Source organism: Tamandua tetradactyla, chromosome 23 (assembly GCF_023851605.1).
Source record: "Tamandua tetradactyla isolate mTamTet1 chromosome 23, mTamTet1.pri, whole genome shotgun sequence".
Taxonomy (NCBI): domain Eukaryota; kingdom Metazoa; phylum Chordata; class Mammalia; order Pilosa; family Myrmecophagidae; genus Tamandua; species Tamandua tetradactyla.
The window spans coordinates 8179647-8203061 of NC_135349.1; the positions used below are offsets into that span (position 1 = coordinate 8179647).

The following is a 23415-nucleotide window of genomic DNA, read 5'->3' on the forward strand; positions in this document are numbered from 1 at the left end:
CCCCAGCTCAGAGGTCCCCAAATCTTAGTTTACAGAACAATCTCAGAAGCTATAGAGGTTATCCCCTTTGTTATTTTGTACTTGTGATTTCTAATCTTACACCTCTATTTACCTGAACATTTATAACTAAATTCTTGGGGAAAAGTTAATATTGAGTTAATATTAAATGTTTGTGAAAATAAGATACATTCTTCCAAATCCTAATAGTTTAAAGCCAGGACTTTGCTTAAGTTTGGGTGGAGGAGACCACTATGCTGTGTACACTTAGTATCCATGGCCCTCAAAAAAATCTCTCCTTCCACATGATAGTATATCTTAAACATGAGAAATCCCATCTTTGAAACAGAGTTTTGAGGCCTGTTAAAAAATTACATTCTTCTGCAAGATGTAAAATGTTCAGCTGTGAGCTAAATTCTTTGCTTTTGGGGGTGGTTAATACCACATTCCCCCTCCAGTTAGTTGTCTTCCTGGAGTTGCCAGAGAAATTAAAGACAATCAGAAGCATACTTGGTTAACTTTATTTTCCAATTTCCCTTGGCAGAGCTACATGGTATGTGGGGGCTAGGGGTGGGGGTGGCGAAGGGTTATGAGAGTCAAGAACAGAGGCTTGGGTTTTAATAGCCAGACTGGGACAAGAGGTAAGGTTTTTGGGCCCTTCTGCGGAATAGGGAGCCAACACGGAACGCTTTGGATATTCAAAAAAAATTGGGCCTTGGTAGCATTTGAGATCTGCCTGTGTTGTCTACACAGTCCAAGAGCCTACAAGCCAAAAAACTAACACATTAGTCATAGCAGAAGCAAATGCAAAACCATGGACAGAATATTCCAGGAAATTACAAAGACCATAAGGAATCACGTACTTGTTGGGGGGATGGGGCAGAGGAGGAAGCCTTTCTAGAGAATAAAAACTATAAAATACCCAAGAAGAGCATCTCCCATGAGCTACAGACACAACAAACGGAAAATTAAAGGTGAAATAATCTGCAGTAATAGAATATCAATGTAAGGTTTTACAAAATAAATGGTTTAAGTTTTTGAAGGTATTAAGTAAATAACAGCAATCTTAAGAATAAGAAATCATTAAAAAAAAGAACAGGTAGATTTGATAAAGACCAAATAGAGCTTCTAAAAGTGAAAACTATTGTCATTAAAATTAACACAATGACTGTTATGAACAGTTAAAGAAACAATTAGTGAATTGGAAAGTAGAGCTCAGGAAATAATCTGAAATGTTCCTTCCAAAGATCTGGATGAAAGGCGTTATTGGTTGGTGCAGGATTGGATGAGAATGTCCAACTATGTGTACCAGCAATTCCAAAGGAAAATAATAGAAAGAATCAGAGATAATATTCAAGAAGAAAATGACTGAGAATTGTTCAGAATTTAGGAACATGAAACTTTGTATTCAGGAAACAGCAAATCTCAAGTAGAGTAAATATGGTAAAATCTATAATGCCTAGATATATCATAGTGAAGCTGCGAAATCCAAAATTTATAGAATGTCTTAAAAGTGACAGAAATGTAAAAGACATTCCTCCTAGAGGAATGACAAGCTAAAACACAAACTTCTGAATTGAGACTAGAAGACAATGAACTAATATTTCCGAAACTATATGTCAATATGAAATTCTGCTTCTAAGTAAAACTTATTCAAAAATGAAGGTATTTAGGTCTTTTTTTTTTTTTTAAAGCTAGTCAGTTTCCCTCTTAGGGAGGTCTTTCTGCCATTCCCCTCTAAAGGGTGCCAGGTACCTTGGAGGAGTGTCTTGAGTCTAGGGCTGGGCAGGAGGAGTACAGGCACGTAGAGAACACCTTTATGTCAGAAAATAAAGAAATGCTTTTAAGATGATGGGGGAGTAAACAAAAGATGCAGGAGCCTGGCTGAAGGGGCTCCTGATGGCCAAATCTGTGACATTTCAGAATCAAATAGTCGCAGAAATAGATTACAACTCTTAAATAAGAGTCCGTGAGTCCTTACCAATAATAAATAAGTAGGGAGAAAAGAAATTGCTTCTCTCAAGTAAAATGCCAAGTGATAAATGTTGAAGCAGTGATGGAGTTAGAAAATCATAATTTTGTAACCCGTCATATTAGTAATTACTTCATGTGAGAACCATGAAAGTATTGCTGAACTTAATGGGTGCATGTTTTATGAAGAACAAGATATTTTATATAGTTTAAAAGAATCTCTTTCAAATTCTGTATTAGTAAGAGGAAAAAAATTAGAGGAGAGAAATATGGCAGAATCATCACTGATAATGGAACAAATTGACACAGTCGCAAGGACTCCACATTGTTTTTGTAGTATGCCTGTCAAAAATGTATGAAACTGACTTCCGGAGAAGATGACGGCTTAGTAAGATGCGCGGGTCTTAGTTCCTCCTCCAGAACAGCTACTAGGGGAGTAGAAACGATACAGAACAGCTCCCAGAGCCACAACAGAGATCAAGAAGACAGCGTACCCCATTCTGGAACGGCTGACTGGCTAGGAGAACCCGCTCCGGTGCGATCGCCGAGGGGCGTGGGCTTCCCCGGGCCGGGGCGGCAAGCAGCCGGAGTTCCTCCCTTCCTCCTTCCCGGGCCAGCTGGGAGAATTGGACAGGCGGTCCCCTCAAGCTGCGGCGGTTGGCACCCCCCCCCACACACGTGGCTCCCCAGACCAACTGGGAGAATTGGATCGGAGATCCCCAGGCTGCGGAGAACGGTGACTGGGGTCCCTTCCAAACACGTGGCTTCCCGATCCAGCTGGGAACGGTGTACTCTCCTGGGCCACGGCGGCTGGCGCCCTCCCGCCACGCTTGGCGCCCCGGGCCATCTAGGAGATTCAGCCGGGCACTCTCCCGGGCTGCGGTGGCCGGCGACCCTCCCTGCGTTCGGATCCCTGGGCTGGCTGGCACTCTTCCAAGCCACTTCGGCTGGCGAACCTCCCCCACGGCCAGAGTTTTCCAAAGTTAAAGGACCCACAGCACCTTTTACTGGTGGGACCCGCAGACAAACAAGTGCCACGAGCGCCACCTACTGGGCAGGATAAGAAAAACAGAACCCAGAGATTTCACAGAAAAATCTCTCAACCTGTTGGATCCAACACCCAGGGAAATCTGACTAAATGCCCAGACGCCAGCAGAAGATAATGGATCACGCTCAGAAAATTGAAAATATGGCCCAGTCAAAGGAACAAACCAGTAGTTCAAATGAGATACAGGAGCTGAGACAACTAATGCTGAATATACGAACAGAAATGGAAAACCTCTTCAAAAAGGAAGTCGATAAATTGAGGGAGGACATGAAGAAGACATGAGCTGAACAAAAAGAAGAAATAGAAAAACTGAAAAAACAAATCACAGAACTTATGGAAGTGAAGGATAAAGTAGAAAAGATGGAAAAAACAATGGATACCTACAATGATAGATTCAAAGAGACAGAAGACAGAATTAGTGATTTGGAGGATGGAATATCTGAATTCCAAAAAGAAACAGAAACTATAGGGAAAAGAGTGGAAAAATTTGAACAGGGGATCAGGGAACTGAAGGACAATATGAAGCGCACAAGTATACGTGTTGTGGGTGTCCCAGAAGGAGAAGAGAGGGGAAAAGGAGGAGAAAAACTAATGGAAGAAATTATCACTGAAAATTTCCCAACTCTTATGAAAGACCTAAAATTACAGATCCAAGAAGTGCAGCGCACCCCAAAGAGATTAGACCCAAATAGGCGTTCTCCAAGACACTTACTAGTTAGAATGTCAGAGGTCAAAGAGAAAGAGAGGATCTTGAAAGCAGCAAGAGAAAAACAATCCATCACATACAAGGGAAACCCAATAAGACTATGTGTAGATTTCTCAGCAGAAACCATGGAAGCTAGAAGACAGAGGGATGATATATTTAAATTACTAAAAGAGAAAAACTGCCAACCAAGACTTCTATATCCAGCAAAATTGTCCTTCAAAAATGAGGGAGAAATTAAAACATTCTCAGACAAAAAATCACTGAGAGAATTTGTGATCAAGAGACCAGCTCTGCAAGAAATACTAAAGGGAACACTGGAGTCAGATACGAAAAGACAGAAGAGAGAGGTATGGAGAAGAGTGTAGAAAGAAGGAAAATCAGATATGATGTACATAATACAAAAGACAAAATGGTAGAGGAAAGTATTATCCAAACAGTAATAACACTAAATGTTAATGGACTGAATTCCCCAATCAAAAGACATAGAATGGCAGAATGGATTAAAAAACAGGATCCTTCTATATGCTGTCTACAGGAACCACATCTTAGACCCAAAGATAAACATAGGTTGAAAGTAAAAGGTTGGGAAAAGATATTTCATGCAAATAACAACCAGAAAAGAGCAGGATTGGCTATACTAATATCCAACAAATTAGACTTCAAATGTAAAACAGTTAAAAGAGACAAAGAAGGACACTATCTACTAATAAAAGGAACAATTAAACAAGGAGACATAACAATCATAAATATTTATGCACCGAACCGGAGTGCCCCTAAATACGTAAGGAATACACTGCAAACACTGAAAAGGGAAATAGACTCATATACCATAATAGTTGGAGACTTCAATTCACCACACTCATCAATGGACAGAACATCTAGACAGAGGATCAATAAAGAAATAGAGAATCTGAATATTACTATAAATCAGCTAGACTTAACAGACATTTATAGGACATTACATCCCACAACAGCAGGATACACCTTTTTCTCAAGTGCTCATGGATCATTCTCAAAGATAGACCATATGCTGGGTCACAAAGCAAGTCTTAACAAATTTAAAAAGATTGAAATCATACACAACACTTTCTCGGATCATAAAGGAATGAAGTTGGAAATCAATAATAGGCAGAGTGCCAGAAAATTCACAAATACGTGGAGGCTCAACAACACACTCTTAAACAATGAGTCGGTCAAAGAAGAAATTGCAAGAGAAATTAGTAAATACTTCGAGGCGAATGAAAACGAAAACACAACATATCAAAACTTATGGGACGCAGCAAAGGCAGTGCTAAGAGGGAAATTTATTGCCCTAAATGCCTATATCAGAAAAGAAGAAAAGGCAAAAATGCAGGAATTAACTGTCCACTTGGAAGAACTGGAGAAAGAACAGCAAACTAATCCCAAAGCAAGCAAAAGTAAAGAAATAACAAAGATTAGAGCAGAAATAAATGAAATTGAAAACATGAAAACAATAGAGAAAATCAATAAGACCAGAAGTTGGTTCTATGAGAAAATCAATAAGATTGATGGGCCCTTAGCAAGATTGACAAAAAGAAGAAAAGAGGATGCAAATAAATAAGATCAGAAATGGAAGAGGAGACATAACTACTGACCTCACAGAAATAAAGGAGGTAATAACAGGATACTATGAACAACTTTACACTAATAAATACAACAATTTAGATGAAATGGATGGGTTCCTGGAAAGACATGAACAACCAACTTTGACTCAAGAAGAAATAGATGACCTCAACAAACCAATCACAAGCAAAGAAATTGAATTAGTCATTCAAAAGCTTCCCAAAAAGAAAAGTCCAGGACCAGACGGCCTCACATGTGAATTCTATCAAACATTCCAGAAAGAATTAGTACCAACTCTCCTCAAACTTGTCAAAAAAATCGAAGCGGAGGGAAAACTACCTAATTCATTCTATGAAGCCAACATCACCCTCATACCAAAATCAGGCAAAGATATTACAAAAAAAGAAAACTACAGACCAATCTCTCTAATGAATATAGATGCAAAAATCCTCAATAAAATTCTAGCAAATCGTATCCAACAACACATTAAAAGAATTATACATCATGACCAAGTAGGATTCATCCCAGGTATGCAAGAATGGTTCAACATAAAAAAATCAATTAATGTAATACACCATATCAACAAATCAAAGCAGAAAAATCACATGATCATCTCAATTGATGCAGAGAAGGCATTTGACAAGATTCAACATCCTTTCCTGTTGAAAACACTTCAAAAGATAGGAATACAAGGGAACTTCCTTAAAATGATAGAGGGAATATATGAAAAACCCACAGCTAATATCATCCTCAATGGAGAAAAATTGAAAACTTTCCCCCTAAGATCAGGAACAAGACAAGGATGTCCATTATCACCACTATTATTCAACATTGTGTTGGAGGTTCTAGCCAGAGCAATTAGACAAGAAAAAGAAATAGAAGGCATCAAAATTGGAAAGGAAGAAATAAAACTATCACTGTTTGCAGACGACATGATACTATACGTCGAAAACCCGGAAAAATCCACAACAAAATTACTCGAGCTAATAAATGAGTACAGCAAAGTAGCAGGTTACAAGATCAACATTCAAAAATCTGTAGCATTTCTATACACTAGTAATGAACAGGCGGAGGGGGAAATCAAGAAACGAATCCCATTTACAATTGCAACTAAAAGAATAAAATACCTAGGAATAAATTTAACTAAAGAGACAAAAAACCTATATAAAGAAAACTACAAAAAAATGTTAAAAGAAATCACAGAAGACCTAAATAGATGGAAGGGCATACCGTGTTCATGGATTGGAAGACTAAATATAGTTAAGATGTCAATCCTACCTAAATTGATTCACAGATTCAATGCAATACCAATCAAAATCCCAACAACTTATTTTTCAGAAATAGAAAAACCAATAAGCAAATTTATCTGGAAGGGTAGGGTGCCCCGAATTGCTAAAAACACCTTGAGGAAAAAAAACAAAGCTGGAGGTCTCGCGCTGCCTGACTTTAAGGCATATTATGAAGCCACAGTGGTCGAAACAACATGGTACTGGCATAAAGATAGATATATCGACCAATGGAATCGAATAGAGTGCTCAGATATAGACCCTCTCATCTATGGACATTTGATCTTTGATAAGGCAGTCAAGCCAACTCACCTGGGACAGAACAGTCTCTTCAATAAATGGTGCCTAGAGAACTGGATATCCATATGCAAAAGAATGAAAGAAGACCCATATCTCACACCCTATACAAAAGTTAACTCAAAATGGATCAAAGATCTAAACATTAGGTCTAAGACCATAAAACAGTTAGAGGAACATGTTGGGAGATACCTTATGAAACTTACAATTGGAGGCGGTTTTATGGACCTTAAACCTAAAGCAAGAGCACTGAAGAAAGAAAGAAAGAAATGGGAGCTCCTCAAAATTAAACACTTTTGTGCATCAAAGAACTTCATCAAGAAAGTAGAAAGACAGCCTACACAATGGGAGACAATATTTGGAAATGACATATCAGATAAAGGTCTAGTATCCAGAATTTATAAAGAGATTGTCCAACTCAACAACAAAAAGACAGCCAACCCAATTACAAAATGGGAAAAAGACTTGAACAGACACCTATCAGAAGAGGAAATACAAATGGCCAAAAGGCACATGAAGAGATGCTCAATGTCCCTGGCCATTAGAGAAATGCAAATCAAAACCACGATGAGATATCATCTCACACCCACCAGAATGACCATTATCAACAAAACAGAAAATGACAAGTGCTGGAGAGGATGCGGAGAAAGAGGCACACTTATCCACTGTTGGTGGGAATGTCAAATGGTGCAACCACTGTGGAAGGCAGTTTGGCGGTTCCTCAAAAAGCTGAATATAGAATTGCCATACGACCCAGCAATACCATTGCTAGGTATCTACTCAAAGGACTTAAGGGCAAAGACACAAACGGACATTTGCACACCAATGTTTATAGCAGCGTTATTTACAATTGCAAAGAGATGGAAACAGCCAAAATGTCCATCAACAGACGAGTGGCTAAACAAACTGTGGTATATACATACGATGTAATATTATGCAGCTTTAAGACAAAATAAACTTATGAAGCATGTAATAACATGGATGGACCTAGAGAACATTATGCTGAGTGAGTCTAGCCAAAAACTAAAGGACAAATACTGTATGGTCCCACTGATGTGAACCGACATTCGAGAATAAACTTGGAATATGTCATTGGTAACAAAGTCCAGCAGGAGTTAGAAACAGGGTAAGATAATGGGTAATTGGAGCTGAAGGGATACAGACTGTGCAACAGGACTAGATACAAAAACTCAAAAATGGACAGCACAATAATACCTAATTGTAAAGTAATCATGTTAAAACACTGAATGAAGCTGCATCTGAGCTATAGGTTTTTTTTTTTTGTCTGTCTGTTTGTTTGTCTTTTTTTTTTCTTTTACTATTATTATTTTTATTTTTTTCTCTATATTAACATTCTATATCTTTTTCTGTTGTTTTGCTAGTTCTTTTCCTAAATCGATGCAAATGTACTAAGAAATGATGATCATGCATCTATGTGATGATGTTAAGAATTACTGATTGCATATGTAGAATGGAATGATTTCTAAATGTTGGGTTAATTTCTTTGTTTTTCTTTAATTAAAAAAAAAAAAAGATGTCTGAAGAATGGACCATGTAAATTCAGGCACTTCCAAATAAAAAATATCAAAATATATTGCAATTACCAAAAAAAAAAAAAAAATGTATGAAACTCTCCCAAACACAAAGTGAGAGGAAGTCTATAAAAGAATTTACCTGTACTATCACAGAATGCCCATATCATAAGAGCCAAGACAAAAAAAGACTGAATGAGGAACTGTTCCAGATCAAAGGAGTCCAAAGAGACATGTAAATTAATGCAGACCCTGGATTGGATCCTGGCCCTGGAAAAAACAATTACTGTAAAGGACGTTATTGGGACAGTTGGTGAAATTTGAATATGGACTATAGATTAGATATATAGTATTATGTAAGTGTTCTATTTCTTGATTATAGTAATAGTACTGTGGTTATATAACATAAAGTCTTTGTTCTTTGGAAGTACTTGATGTAGTATTTAGAGTAAAAGAGCATATTATCTGTAACTTAATCCCAAATAGTTCAGGGAAAAAAGTGCACATGTGTGTATTTCTTTAGGTATAAATATATGTGTATGTATATGTGTGAATAGAAAGAGAGTGTAGGAATGGAAGTAAGAGAGATAAAGAAAATGTGGTAAAATGTTAAGAATTAGTGAATTTGGGTGAAAATATATGGGAGTCTTTGTTCTATTCTTAAAATTGTCCTGAAAGTTTGAAATTATTTTAAAGTAGAAAGTTAAAAAGAGAGTAATTTTAAAAACAGCCCCCAGTTCTGAGAAACAAAAAATTGTTAAGAAAAGTTGCTGGTGAAAGCAAAGCAGCCTTTCAGCTGATTCTGAACCCTTGCTGTGATGACTCAGGTAAACACTTACCTTACAGGATTCACCATGTCACTTCTCCTTTTGTCACCTCCTAAGGTAATTATCCAAGGAGAAAGGAGTAAACTGATATTTAATACCTTCCTTTTTTAAATAATATATAAAACATTTCAGTGTCATTTAAATTTTTATACTAATGCTCATTTTTTTTATGAGGATATCAAGGATGAGAAATATTAAGTAACTTTACAGTTATATATTCAGGTATTTAGTGAGTACCTGCTCCTGGACACAATGCTGTCTTCAGATCGTTACCCTTTCTCAGACGATAACTGGTATAAAAATTTAAAGTGTGATAGTTACTCAAAGTGATTTAAGTGTACCTGGAGGAAGTCCTCTGAAAGCATATATTCATAACAACCCCACAAACTCAAGATTTTCCGTTCCCACGGTCTAAAGCAGGATTAGACTCCAGAGACCATTTATCCTACCTCTTTCTGCTTGTCACCCACCCATAATACTCACCAGGATTAATGGAGAGATTGGCATGCTGCTTTTAACAGTGTTGGGAAACGAAGTCAGGTTTCAGAAATCAGTTAAGCTCAATAGACAATCACTTCCAAGTCATGTCAGAAATAAGACTGTAGGTTGCCCCTTTCACAATAATGGGTGTCGTTCTGCACTTAGTGTCTTCCAGGCATTTCATACTGGTCAGAGGCCATAGTGCTTGGTTATTTGTTAGTGATCCAGTAATTTGTCAACCTGTCTTAGTCAGCTGTGTGTTGTGCAGAATTATTCCTGGCTTTATTGCTCAGATGTGGCCTCTCTCTCTAAGCCCAACTGTGCAAGGAGAATCATCGCCCTCCCCCTACATAGTACAAGCCATTCAAGGGTGAAAATCTCCCTGACAATGTGGGGGATGATTCTGGCCTTGAAACCTTGAGATGCACAACACCTTCACAACCACAAGAGGGAAAAGAAGTGTAATATGATAAGGTGCCAGTGGCCAAAAGAGATCAAATGGGGTCAAGAGGCTATTCTAGAGGCTACCCTTACACAAGCTTCAGTTGGATAGTGCTAATTACCATGGCTTGCTAAACCCCAACCAACATCACTCCTGTTGACTCCTAGGGCTTGAACTGAGACTCTATAAAGATTTCATGCACTAGGTTTGCCTTCCTGGAACATTTAATTCCCAGAGGGTTATTCAGTCAGATAAATCCTGAAACTCAAAGGAACCAGCCTCTCCAGGGTTATCAGTTAATTGCATCCCCCTATCCTTTAGTGTGGACACTCCTTCTCAACATGAAAAGTCCCAACAGGCATTGCCTAAAGATCCTATAGATTGGAAAAGGTAGGAGGTATAACAGAGAAAGTGGTATTTAACAAATGAGTATGGCTGCTGAATCACTGTATTAATATTCCTTTTAGCCTCCAGTGTTTTGGAGCAGCTAGAAAGAAAAATCTGAGATGATGTAATGGTAGCTCATGACAAACTTTGGGATCTGTTCTGTAACTACTTGTTGAAGTGGGCTTTGAATATTATTGCTTTTTTCTTTCTGTGCTTTGTATATGTTATTTTTTACAAGAAAAAATATTTAAAATAAATTTAAAAAAAATTATCCCTGGAAAATTCCTTTTTCAAGTTCTGCCTCATTAATTAGGATCTTTCAACATTTTTAACTTGTCAAGTTGTTTTCCATACATATAGTTCATAGCCTAGTCCAGGTTACTCCCTAAGGGCCATCTGTATGTGTAGCCAAGGGAGTGTGAAAGATTGTAGCTCCTGTGGCTGTGGTCGCTGGTGGGCAGGGAATAGTCAGGAAGCCTGTGAGCAGAGTGGTTACTGTTGGCAGAGGAAGGAAGTAAAGAGGTGGTGGATGGGGAGGTCCTGGATAGCTTGGAAGCACTGATGTATCCATCAACTGTTTATTTGAAGTTTGCTATATTTAATGTAGAGGGACAAGGATGTTTCTTGGGAAAGGGAGAAATGGCTGAGAAGGAAAGGCAGCTGTTGGTGTGGGCTTCTGTGTTCCTGGAGAAGGGTGACAGTTCTCAGAAGGAGCCCATTTTTCATAGTGAATTTCTCTTATTCCCCTTTTCCTCTGCATGTGGACAGGTAAATGAATTCTCAAGAGGTGTGAGTACCTAGTAGAATGTACTAAAAAAAAAGATTTAATCTTTTTAAAGATTATCTGATTTCAACAGCTTTGTTTATGATGAAAAGAATTATAAGAATAGCCAATGCAATTTAGACGATGAGAGTTAAACCCTGATGTGCGTTAAGTGCTATCCTTCAAACTCATAAGGATCTGGGACTAGAACACGGGGGGACTGAGTATTCTCTTACTCCTTTTATGTTCCGCTTCCGTGTGCATTTGGATTTTGTGAAAGAGTTTTCCACTCAGTCTTTTCTCCTTTAATTACCCTTTTCATTTTCCTTAGTCAACTTTGATGCTCTAGCAGTCATTCTTGTTTCTTTCTGCCTGAGAATCAGCCACTTCCTTTGTTGCTGTCGTATCTTGCTTCTTTATCTTATTGCCCTCTACCTATGAAGATCTTTTCCCAGCAGAAAAAGTCATGTACTCATCATACCCTAACAGCTTTTGGTAGGGATGCCTGTGTGAGAGCCCAGTATAGTAAACTAGATTTTTTTGATGGTTTACTTGTGTTGCCTGTGATATTTTGGCCTCTCACAGAGCTATACTGAGTCAGAATCCATCCGTCTCTCCTCATGATCCTTTTTCTCATTTGAAAGTTCTTTTCCTCAGAACAGGAAACAATTGACATATCATTATCCTATTTATTGTTTTCAGATTATAAATCAAACAACCGGAAGGAAGAATCGAGAGATAAGCAGAAAAGTTCTGAAGAAGAATCTCATGCAGAAGAATTCAAAAGGGATGTTATTCCCGTGATTACTGCCAGTAAATGTAAAGTCAGATTAAATAGGCAGCGGGTAAACATTGAAAGGGAAAGAGGAACAAAACCCTCCCCCCAAGATGTAGGTTTCAAGGAAGACGCAGAATTAATTCCTGCTAAACCTACCACAGGAGAGAAACGTTATATATGTGCTGAGTGTGGGAAAGCGTTTAGTAATAGCTCCAATCTTACTAAACACCGGAGAACACACACTGGGGAGAAACCTTATATATGCACCAAGTGTGGGAAAGCCTTTAGCCACAGTTCAAACCTTACCTTGCATTACAGAACACACATGGTAGACCGTCCCTATGACTGTGGCAAGTGTGGGAAGGCATTCAGCCAGAGCTCTGACCTCCTTAAGCATCAAAGAATCCACACAGGCGAGGCCCCGTTTCAGTGTAAAGACTGTGGGAAATCTTTCAGTGGCAAGGCCAGCCTCATTCGACACTATCGAACACACACTGGGGAGAAACCATATCAGTGTAATGAATGTGGGAAGAGCTTTAGTCAGCATGCAGGGCTTAGTTCACATCAGAGACTTCACACTGGAGAGAAGCCATACAAATGTAAGGAATGTGGCAAAGCCTTCAACCATAGCTCCAATTTTAATAAGCATCATAGAATCCATACTGGGGAAAAGCCCTATTGGTGTAAGAATTGTGGAAAGAACTTCTGTAGTAAATCATATCTTTCCAAGCATCAGAGAGTCCACACTGGAGAGGGAGAGGTCTGCTAACTGTCACACGCCCTCTTTTTTTTTTTACTATAGAATGTTAGGGAGAAACCCAGTAATTACAGTGTAGATTCTAGTAATAAATTTTGTTTCAACATCAAGAAATGCTTAAAGGGCTGAGTGCTCAAGCAGTGGAATAGTAGGGGATCCTTCAGAGAGTGTCACCTCTCCCGGAGGAGGGGTGGGCAGGGACAGTGCCTTGACCATACTTCCCTTCCCAGGAAGCCATGCCGGCACTGCCTTTTGTATACTTAAACTGATGTGTATCCAGTATAATTAATAGAGGAAACATTTTGACTAATTAAATAAACTGTTCGACTGTTTTTACATCTGATCATGATTATAAACGTTAAAGAATAGAGCCACATTAAACACAATTTAATCCAACTCAGAATAAACTGATAGCATCTGGTAATGCTTCAGGACTATTATAGTAAATAACTTGTTGGTTATTAAACAGTATTGTTGAGAGTAAAAAATTCATACCTGTTTTGCTTTTGAAAAATTAGGGGCAAATTGAGCTTTTAAGTACTTGAGGATGTGTGTATGAGAAAGTTGAGGTAGAATGTGTAGTAGATGCGTCTTGGGCCATAATTGTGCTTTTTTTTCTCTTTTCTACGTAATGAGCACAGTTCTTTACTGGAAACATTTTGTCAGCCTCATGCATTTTGATTGTTTATTTTCTATGTCATGTCTAGGAAAATCTGACTTTCCTTGAGAAGCTTCCTCCTGAAATTCCAGAATTCAGTAATACATGATATGATTACCCTGAATCCACCTTATCTTTTCATTCTGCCTGCAGTCCCTTTGCCCTTTTAGGATAATTTTCTCTTCACTCTCTACCTTATATTGTTTTTTTGGCCAGTAGGTCCCTGTGTTACCTAGAAACCAACTACATCACTCCTTTCTTCTATCTTTTGTTCATCTTCATGTTATGATAGTTGTTTTACTTCTGATTAGTAGTGCTGAGATGTCTTTTTGCCTAGTGCAGTCATAAAGGTAGGGCAAGCCTTCTATATTAGGGGTTCTCTAGAGAAACAAAATCAGCAGTAGATATCTGTAAATATAAAATTTTTTAAAGTATTTCACGTAAACATGGAGATGCAGAGTCCAAGGTCTGCAGGGCAGGCTTGAGCTGGCAGCACCAATGAAGGTCCTCAACGAACTCTCAGGAGAGGCTGGCTGGCTGAAGCAGAAAGAGTGTGCCTCTTGTGAATCCTTAAAAGCCTTCTGGTGATTAGATTACGCGGCACTCTTTGCAGAAGGCACTCCCCTTAGCTGATTACAAGTGCAATCAGCTGTGGATGCAGCCAACATGATCATGGTTTAAGTCTATAAAATGTCCTCAAAGCAACAGGCCAGCGCTTGCCCAACCAGACGACCAGGCACCACTACCACTTGGCCAAGTTGACACGTGAACCTGACCATGACACCTCCCATTACAGGGTTAGAGATGGCAAGAATGTTTCATATTTAGTGCCAGTTCCCATCTCTGCAAACTGATGAAGCTACAGGTAATAAGTCTTTATGTATCAGCCAAATATATTAAGGTAGGGGGTTATAACTGAAGAAGAACCAGTAGTTCCTGAAAACTGAAATTTTCTATTTTCCAGTTCACTGAACATCTTCTGGAGAGCAGCACCTTAAACTCAGGACTTTAAATGATGAGCTCTCTTGTTTATCTGTTAGTCATGGTAAGGCCTGTAGCGTTTACTAATTAGGCAGCATCTGATTATCTGTCTGCAGTGTCCCTACCAGAGCTGCACCAGATGACATGGTGAGGGAGAATAAAGGACCCTGCTAAGCCCAAAGACCTGCCTCCCCTCCTACTTTGATGAGGTGAACGGGTCCCAGGTCTGTACTGCCCCTTGTCTTCTGTCTGCTTTCTCTGCAGTGTATTCTTGCTGATGGGAATTGATGTGAGCCAGTGATCCACACACTGGTGTCTACTCCTGTAGGTTCATCCATAGCTCAGATCCCTTCTTCTCCAGACTTTGAACATTATTCCTTCTAGGCCCTTTACATAGGCAAGGTATTTGCCACTGCCCAGGAGTCCATCAAATCTTTGCCCTAGAACACTTCTTCCACACAGTTGATGATCTCAAGGCCCACTGAATTTCTCTTACCCTGGCCTTGAGATAACTACATTTTGGTGCACACCAACAGGGGACTGAGCCCTCTGTAAACCAGACCCTATTTTCTTCCATCAGTGGGTCAAGGGGAACCATCCATGAATCCATAGGTTCATGCAGAGGGAGTGTTATCAGTGCAACAAAGTAGCTGATGTGGGGGTTTGAACCTCCTGCTTACCCTTATTAATTCTGGACCTGCACATGCCTGATCCCAAATGAAACATTTCCTCTGTATAATGGATTGTTGCTCTGACCACCTGACCTGATGACCTGATGGGTCTCATAATACTCAGATCGTGATGAACAGCCCTGACTACATAGTCACTTGTCTCATGGTCAGTAACACACCAGAAGCTGCTTCCCAAACTGGAGAGTTCTCTGCTGCAGAAGCCATGGCCTTACTCTAGAATTCTATTGGCAAGCTCCTCCTGGGGCTTACCAGACTTCTACACATTTTTATCTACCTTAGGCACCTCTAACACCATTTAGGGCTGCAGGTCCTTGGTACTTGAGCTCTATCGCCTGGGCTACACTTGACAACGGTAGTCCTCCACCCCAGAAATGGAAGGGAACAGTGTATTCCTGAGTGTGAGATGTGCTGCTCCAAAATCCAAAGAATTTTGTGTCTCTTTCCTAGTAGTAGTTAATGCAAAATGCCATAATTTTTCCTTTACCATAGATTATCCCAACATGTTTCAGACATTTGGACCCTTGAAAACTTCACTGATATGGAAGACCCTTGGATCTTTGTAGAGCTTTGTGTATGCATGTGTTTTTCTGAGAAGTCCAGGAATACTTGTCACCTCCTGTTCATAATGATAACATGTTATCTGTCATGATGTTATCACCAAAATGGTATTCCATAGAATGTCAGAAAAAGAAAGAAAAAAAACCCAGGGTCCTTATATGAATTATATTGTAAAAGAGCAAGAGGGTCAACATGGCTCTGGGTCAAGACAGTGCATGCCTACTGCTGTCCTTATGGCGAAATGCTTTTTGATCCTCATTACTGATGGGGATTTTTAAAAAAATGCAATTCCCAGATCAGTAGTTTAAGTTATGGCAGACAGCCATCCCATCATTGGCCACAGTTCAACTGTTTTTTTTGCAGGGGCCCCACAGAAGAATTGAGTCTTTGAGAGTGCGCCTAATCATTTAAATTGCATCCAAAATGTAGTATTGGTTCTGATTTACAGTTGTAGCTGAGCAAGGGGATGGGGAGTGGGACTGTTTCAGTGGCTTCCACTGGGCCACTGAGAGGGATTTGGGCCAGGACTCCATTTATCAGCTGACTTCTTGCAGCTTTTGCTCTAACTGGAGGGCAGTGATGGTGTTTTAGTTCCTCTAGATCAGCATCATTTCACCTAAAGTCAATAGCCTCGATAGGTTTGGGCATTCTCTTTTCCTAAGTTCACTATTCACTCAGTACTGTAGCAGCATCTTCTGTTTATTTATTTATGTATATATATATTGAAAAACCTTCACACACACATACTGTATCCACGGTATACAATCAATGGCTCTTACATAGTTGTGTATTCAACACCATGATCATTTTTTTTTTACTTTATTTTTAAAAAATATATAACAACAAACGCAAACATTCTAAACTTTTGATCATTCCATTCTATGTATATAATCAGTAATTCACAATATCATCACATAGTTGCATATTCATCATCATGATCATTTCCCAGAACATCTGCATCCATTCAGAAAAAGAAACAAAAAGAAAACAACAAAATTCACACACCACACACCCTCCCCTCCCCCTCACCAACCACCAGCACCTCAATCTAAATTTAACATTTGTTCCCCCCATTATTCACTCCCATTCCATATGTTCCACTCGTCTGCCAACAAGGCAGACAAAAGGAGCATCAGACAAAAGGTCCCCACAATTACATAGTCACATTGCAAAAGCTGTACCACTACACAATCACCCTCAAGAAACATGGCCACCAGAACACAGCACCATGATCATTTTAGAACATTTGCATCACTCCAGAAAAAGAAAAATCATATATCCCATAACCCTTACCCTTCCCAGCATCTTCTATTAGTCCTAGCCTAAAGGGACAGCCACCAATGAACTCAACAGTGCCACTGCTACTCTCATCTGTGCAGTCCACTCAGTACTTAAATGTAGGGATTTCTAGGATGACAATCGGAGGTTCCCCAGGCTCTTAAACTCAATTTATTTTTCACATGCAGTGAGTATGTTGACCCTTTTCTCAACACCCTGCTAATTAATTTCAGCATCTCTACCTTATTTACAAGAGGCCATCAATCATGGCCAAATATTAATGAGCCCACCCTAAGAGTATATTAGGACTGTGTATTCATTTTCTATTGTTGCTATAACAAATTACGAAAAACTTGGTGGCTGAAAACAATGCAAGTTTACTACCTTACAGTTCTGTAGGTTCGATTTCCAGTAAGGGTCTCGCTGGGCTCAAATCAAGGTAGTGGCAGGGCTGCATTCCTTTTTGGAGGCACTTGGAGAGAATCCCCATTTCCTTGCCTTCTCCAAATTCTAGAGAATGCATTCCTTAGCTCACAGCTCCCTTTCTCCATCTTCCAAGCCAGCAATATTGTATCTTTGTGACCATTCTTTTTTTTTTTTTTACTTTTACATGGGCAGGCACTGGGAATTGAACCCGGGTCCTCTGGCATGGCAGGCGAGCATTCTTGCCTGCTGAGCCACCGAGGCCCGCCCTTTGTGACCATTCTTACATCATATTTTGCTCTGCCTCCCTCTTGTAGGATCCTTGTAATTACATAATACAGGATAATCTGCCTGTTTTAAAATCAGATGATTAGCAACCTCAGTTCCACCTGCAGCCTTAATTCCCTGCTGCCATACAACCCAAGATGGTCACAGTTTCCAGGAATTAGATGTGGACATCTCTGGGGGTCAATAATCTGCCTGCTACAGACTGTCTCTAGGTGTCCTTGCCAGGACATTAGAGCCTGAGGCACAGGAGGATACTGCTATTTCAATGTTCTTTCTCCTCCCAGCTTGATAGCACACCATCACCACTCAAGAGCCACTCCCACACATGTCCTCTAGTTCTGCAGAGGTAATTTTAGCCAGGTTCTGCAACATCTTCAGTGAGTAAACCATTTTCTGTCTCTTTTTTTTAAGCGTTTTTTATTGTGAAATATATATACAAAAAGCAATAAGTTTGCAAGTACATTTTAACAAGTAGTTATAGAACATTTCAAAGTTTGCTGTGGGTTACAGTTCCACAATTTCAGGTTTTTCCTTCTAGCTGCTTCAAGACACTGGAGACTAAAATATCGATATAATGATTCAGCAGTCATACTCATTTGTTAAACCCTATCTTCTCTAACTCCTCCTCCTTTCATCCTTCTCCCAATCTTTAAGGATATTCTAGCTTTTCATGTTGAAAAGGGTGTCAACAATATAGGATGGGGGATGGAACTAGTTGATGATCTTGGAGAGGCTGGCCCCTTTAGGTTTCAGGTCTTACCTGGCCTTGGAACCATCTGAAGGTTTTAGGTTTCTGGAAAGTAACTTAGTACATGAAGCTTTTATAGAATCTCAGATAGAGCCCTGGATGTTCTTTAGGGTTAACAGGGATGATGTTGGGGGGGGGGGGGGGCGGGTAGCAAACCGTGGCAATTAGCAGTATCTAGTTGAAGCTTGCTTAAGAGTAGCCTCCAAAATAGCTTCTCGACTCTATTTGAACTCTCTTAGCTATTGATACCTTGTTTCCCCCCTTTTGGTCAGGAAGGCATTGTTGATCCCATGGTGTCAGGGTAGTGTCATTCCTGGGAGTCATGTCCCACATTGCCAGGGAGACTTACCTCTGGATGTCATGTCCCATGTAGCGGGGAGGGTAATGATTTTCTTTGCAGAGTTGGGCTTAGAGAGAGGCCACATCTGAACAGCAAAAGAGGTTTTCTGAAAGTAACTCTTAGGCGTAATTATAGGTAGGCATAGTTTCTCTGCTACAGAAATAAGTTTCGTAAGACAAGCCTTAAGATCAAGTGCTTGGTCTATTAACTTCGGAATCCCTAAAGTTTGAGAGAGTATCACGGGTTTCCCAGGTGGGAAAGTTTAATTGTTCCGTATTTTTAATCCAGTCCCTCAAGGTATTTGCCTATACTTTTTAATTATCTGTCCAACATACTCTGGGATGTATCTGGCTATTGCATTAAGCCTTACAGAATTACAAGCTGTAATTCCCATTCTGGGCTCCATGTGTTTGGGTTGGTAAACAATTTTCTCTTGCAGCCCTGACTATGTTTTTCCACTAGAGGTGTACCAAGATGTAACCCCAGATATTGGTCTATCTGTGCTGAGGAGATGGAGGGACAGATTTTAAGAAGGACAAGCTTAACTTGAGAAGCATAAGCCTCAGATGAGATATTTGCATGGTCTTCAAGCAAAAAAGGCTCCTCTCCTCTAGCAAAGGGCAGAGGATGCTTTTGCTAAGACCAGAAGGTTCAGGGGAACTTGGGGGTTCAAAGTTCTCAAACACTCCTACCCAGATGTTATCTGGATCCCGTTCTTTCCCCATCAGGGCCAGAATTTTGGCATAAATGACAAGGCTTTGCATTTGGTCACCTTTGCAATTCTGCCATCCTCACTATGATAATCCTAGGTCTTGTTTTCCACCCAGTTTGCTCTCTGGCTGCAGAAGGTGAGGCACTTTTTAAATGCTGTCATGGAGGACTTCTGGCCATCACCACTTGCCCCTGAATTGAGAGTCGGCCGAGCTGAGCCTGTTATTCTCTTACATTAAAGCTTCTCAGAGAAATCAACTCCATTGTCCTTACAATTACCACTGCCCCAATAATGTTCACGTTAAAGAGCTACTGTGTAAGCTGATACCTCCCCTTCTACCTATACCTCATCCCTTGCTAGTACCAGCAAGAATAATCTTTGAAATCCCCATGCTCTAACAAGCCATGGATCATCACAACTGCACTTCCTACTGGGCTCCCTTTTTACCTTCTGACCAGTGAATGACCCAGTTCCAGAAACCGATCCTGAAGGTCCACTTTCTAGAGCCACTTATAATACCACTATCCTAGTTTGGGTTTCCCCTAAAACAGAGCCTGGGACAAGAATTTAGAGGGCAGATAGTTTATTTAGGGAGGTGATACCAGGAAGCAGGAGTGAGGCAGTGGGAAGTGAGAGAAAGCCAGTAAGGGGTGCATTACTGAGCCAGCACTTTCTCTGGGCTATTAGGGCTCATTCTGCTGGGAACATTCAGAGAAAGCATGTGACAAATGGGGGAAGTCTGGTATGTGTGAGCTCTGCTCTAATCTTAGTGTCCACCTTCTACTGCATAGGAGTTCAGTTCTTTAAGGCTCCAGGAGAGCAGATGAGGGCTGTGGAACTGAGAAGAACGCTGCCTCTACAGGGCTTTGAGACAGCTTAGTCTGAAGATCCTGTGAGCACTCCTTTCCCCCATATCACATACAGATACACGTGTTTACACACAAACACAGGTCCACAGACCCACAGGGCCCTGGATAGGGCTGCCAGATTTAACAAATAAAACAGGATACCCAATTTGAATTTCAGATAATAAATTTTTAGCATAAGCATGTTACATGCAATATCTGGGACATACAGTAAAATATTATTCAATGCATATCCAGTGAAATTCAGGTGTAACTAGTTGTCCTATATTTTATCTGGTAATCCTATCCTGGCATGTCTGAGAAGCAGTGCCTTCACCCCATTATCCCCAAAGTTGGCGATCAAACTGGTTGAGGAAACCCAGTGTTCTAGTTTGCTAGCTGCCAGAATGTGATATACCAGAAACGTAACAGCTTTTAAAAAGGGGAATTTATTAAGTTCCTAGTTTACAGTTCTAAGGCCATGAAAATGTCCCAATTAGAGCAAGTCTATAGAAATGTCCAAATTAAGGCACCAACAAGAGGTTACTTCATTCAAGAAAGGCCGATGAAGTTTAGGGTTTCTCTCTTAACTGGAAAGGTACATGGCGAACATGGCAACGTCTGTTAGCTTTCTCTCCAGGCTTCTTGTTTCATGAAGCTCCCTGAGAGGCATTTTCCTTCTTCATCTCCAAAGGCTGCTGGCTGGTGGACTCATAGCTTCATGGCTCTTTCAAAAATGCTTGCTTCTTTTAAAGGATTCCAGCAAACGAATCAAGACCCACCTGGAATGGGTGGAATCACATCTCCTGGCGATAACCTAATCAAGTATCCAACATACAGTACTGAATAGGGTTTAAAAGAGGGCTTGCTCCCATAAGATTAGATTAGGGTTAAAGCATGGCTTTTTCTTTGACCTTGACAAGTACAGTTGCAGTGGAAAAATGCAGGATGCCCAGTTAAATTTGAATTTCTGAATTTAAAAAGCGATTTCTTTTGCATAATTATGTCCCAGAAAATATTTGGGACAGATTAATAGTCCAAAAAAAAAAAAAGTATTCATTGTTTATCTGAAATTGAAATTTAGCTGGGAGTGCTTTGTTCTTTATTTGGTAAATCTGGCAACCCCAAGTGAAGAAGATGGGGGCAGAACAAGATGGGCTGAGATAGGTCCTGAGTGGGAGGCAAAGAAATAAAACTGGTAAATATAAGGGCAATAAATATGTTAACAAACTAGAACCACACGTGACCCTTGTCGTTTCTGATGGGGTTTGAAGACACTGGACGCCAGGAGGAAAATACTGGGAAAATGGGTAGTTGCTGGTATTGGACTGACAAGTCCGTTTTTGGAAAGAGAGGGGCAAGAAGCGCTCAAGGAACACAGGAAAGCACAGAGCCCACAGGTACACCCCGCACACCTGGGGGCTGTGCAGCGCCCCGCAGAGCCTGCAGGTGTCGCGGCTCACCTAGGGGCTGTGCTGAGCCCCGCAGAGCCCGCAGGTCCCCTCCGCTCACCTGGGGGCTGTGCTGAGCCCCGCAGAGCCCGCAGGTCCCCTCCGCTCACCCGGGAGCCATGCTGAACCCACGCAGCTTCCCCAGAGACCTGCTGCCCGCACCTGGCTGCTGCGTAACCCACAGGGTTTCATTTCTTTGAAATTTCTCCTCACGGTCAGAACAGACCTAATTTTGTAGCATTCACTGTACCTAAAATGCCCAATACAAGGTAATTCTGAAGGCGATGTTTTTTATCCCATGGTAAGACAAACATCGCAATTAACCCCAGGTGCTTGAGGGGGACGTGACGCCCTCGGCTCCTGCCACGCGACTCCTGAACGCCGCTGCCCCTCGCCCCTCCCCTCTCCTTCTCTCCCCCCCTCCTCCCGCACCCTTCCTCCCTCTTCCACTCCGGGTTCTGCAAGCCTAGCGCAAGGACCATCGAGTTGACTAAACCTCCGAGGTCCTAGAGGGACCGGTGGCAGCGGAGCTCTGGGTTCTCCCGGGCCGGGTCCTGCCCGAAGCAGGGGGTTCGAGGTCCGCGGCCCCACGGGCGATGAGGTGGTGGGCGGGTTCCCTGGGCGGCCCTGGCGGGCCCGAGAGGCGGCGGCGCGCCGCGGGGGTCCGGGGAGACAGCCAGCTGCGGAAGCGACGGAGAGGCCGGGGAGGTGGCAGGGGGCGCGGGGCCGACCTCCACGAGGGAGGGTGCAGCAAGCTGGACGGAGGAGAAAAACGCACCAGCAGAGTTTGAGTTTTCGCTTGATGAAAGTAAAACTGACGCACCATTTCAGTGATTAAAATTCGGTCACAAGGCCACCTCAGCATAAACCTCAGGAAGAGGGCAAAGAGAGAATACCTGTTTTTCTATTAGGTGTGGTTTTTGTTGTTGTTGTTTTAATCGTTTTCTTATTTTCTAGAAATTTCTAGACATTACAGTTTATGTTAATGGTTTATATTTTATTATTAGTGTTACAAATGTCTTCTACCAGTCTGGTATCTGTCTTTTAATTTTGCTAATAGTGTCATTTGTCTTACAGAAAATGTTAATGTGTATGTGGCTAGTTCTGTTTGTTTCAATGGCTTCTGGATATGACACCTGGCTTAGGAAGGCCTTTCCTGTCCAAGCATTATAAAAATATTCTCAGATATTTTTTTCAATATTGTCTTTTTAGCCTTAAGTTCTTCAGTGCATCTGGGATGTATTTTACATATGATGTGAGGTATAAGTGATCCCCTTTTTCCCCCAACCAGACAGTCAGTGATTTCTACATCGTTTTTTTTTGAAATGCCACATTTATAAAAAAAATTATTTCCTCCAAATGCATGGGTCTGTTTGAAGATAGTCTGTTTTTTCCATTGATAATCTGGCCTATTTGTGCTCTGATCCCACACTTTGAAAAATGTAATAGAGATTATTTGATATTTAGTAGAGCAAATCCTCCACACTTTCATTTTTCAAAAATTTCATATATATATAATATTTTGACCTATTTTGGAGCTTTAGAATTTTCTTAAATTAACTTTTTCTATTAATGTAGATAATTAA

General features: G+C 40.6%; 1 protein-coding gene across 6 annotated transcripts in view; it reads left to right on the top strand.

Moving 5' to 3' along the window:
* Positions 1–23415, top strand: part of ZSCAN21 (zinc finger and SCAN domain containing 21) — a 49270-nt gene that overhangs the window by 8414 nt on the left and 17441 nt on the right. For 2 of the 6 annotated variants that reach the window (XM_077140694.1, XM_077140695.1), the window contains exon 5: positions 12023–13187. The exons of the other annotated variants lie outside the window; for them this stretch is intronic. In XM_077140694.1, coding sequence (XP_076996809.1) covers positions 12023–12867 — 845 coding nt within the window. In that variant the 3' untranslated portion in view covers positions 12868–13187. Of the gene's footprint in view, positions 1–12022; positions 13188–23415 lie in introns of those variants that run through there. 6 annotated transcript variants of the gene reach the window in all.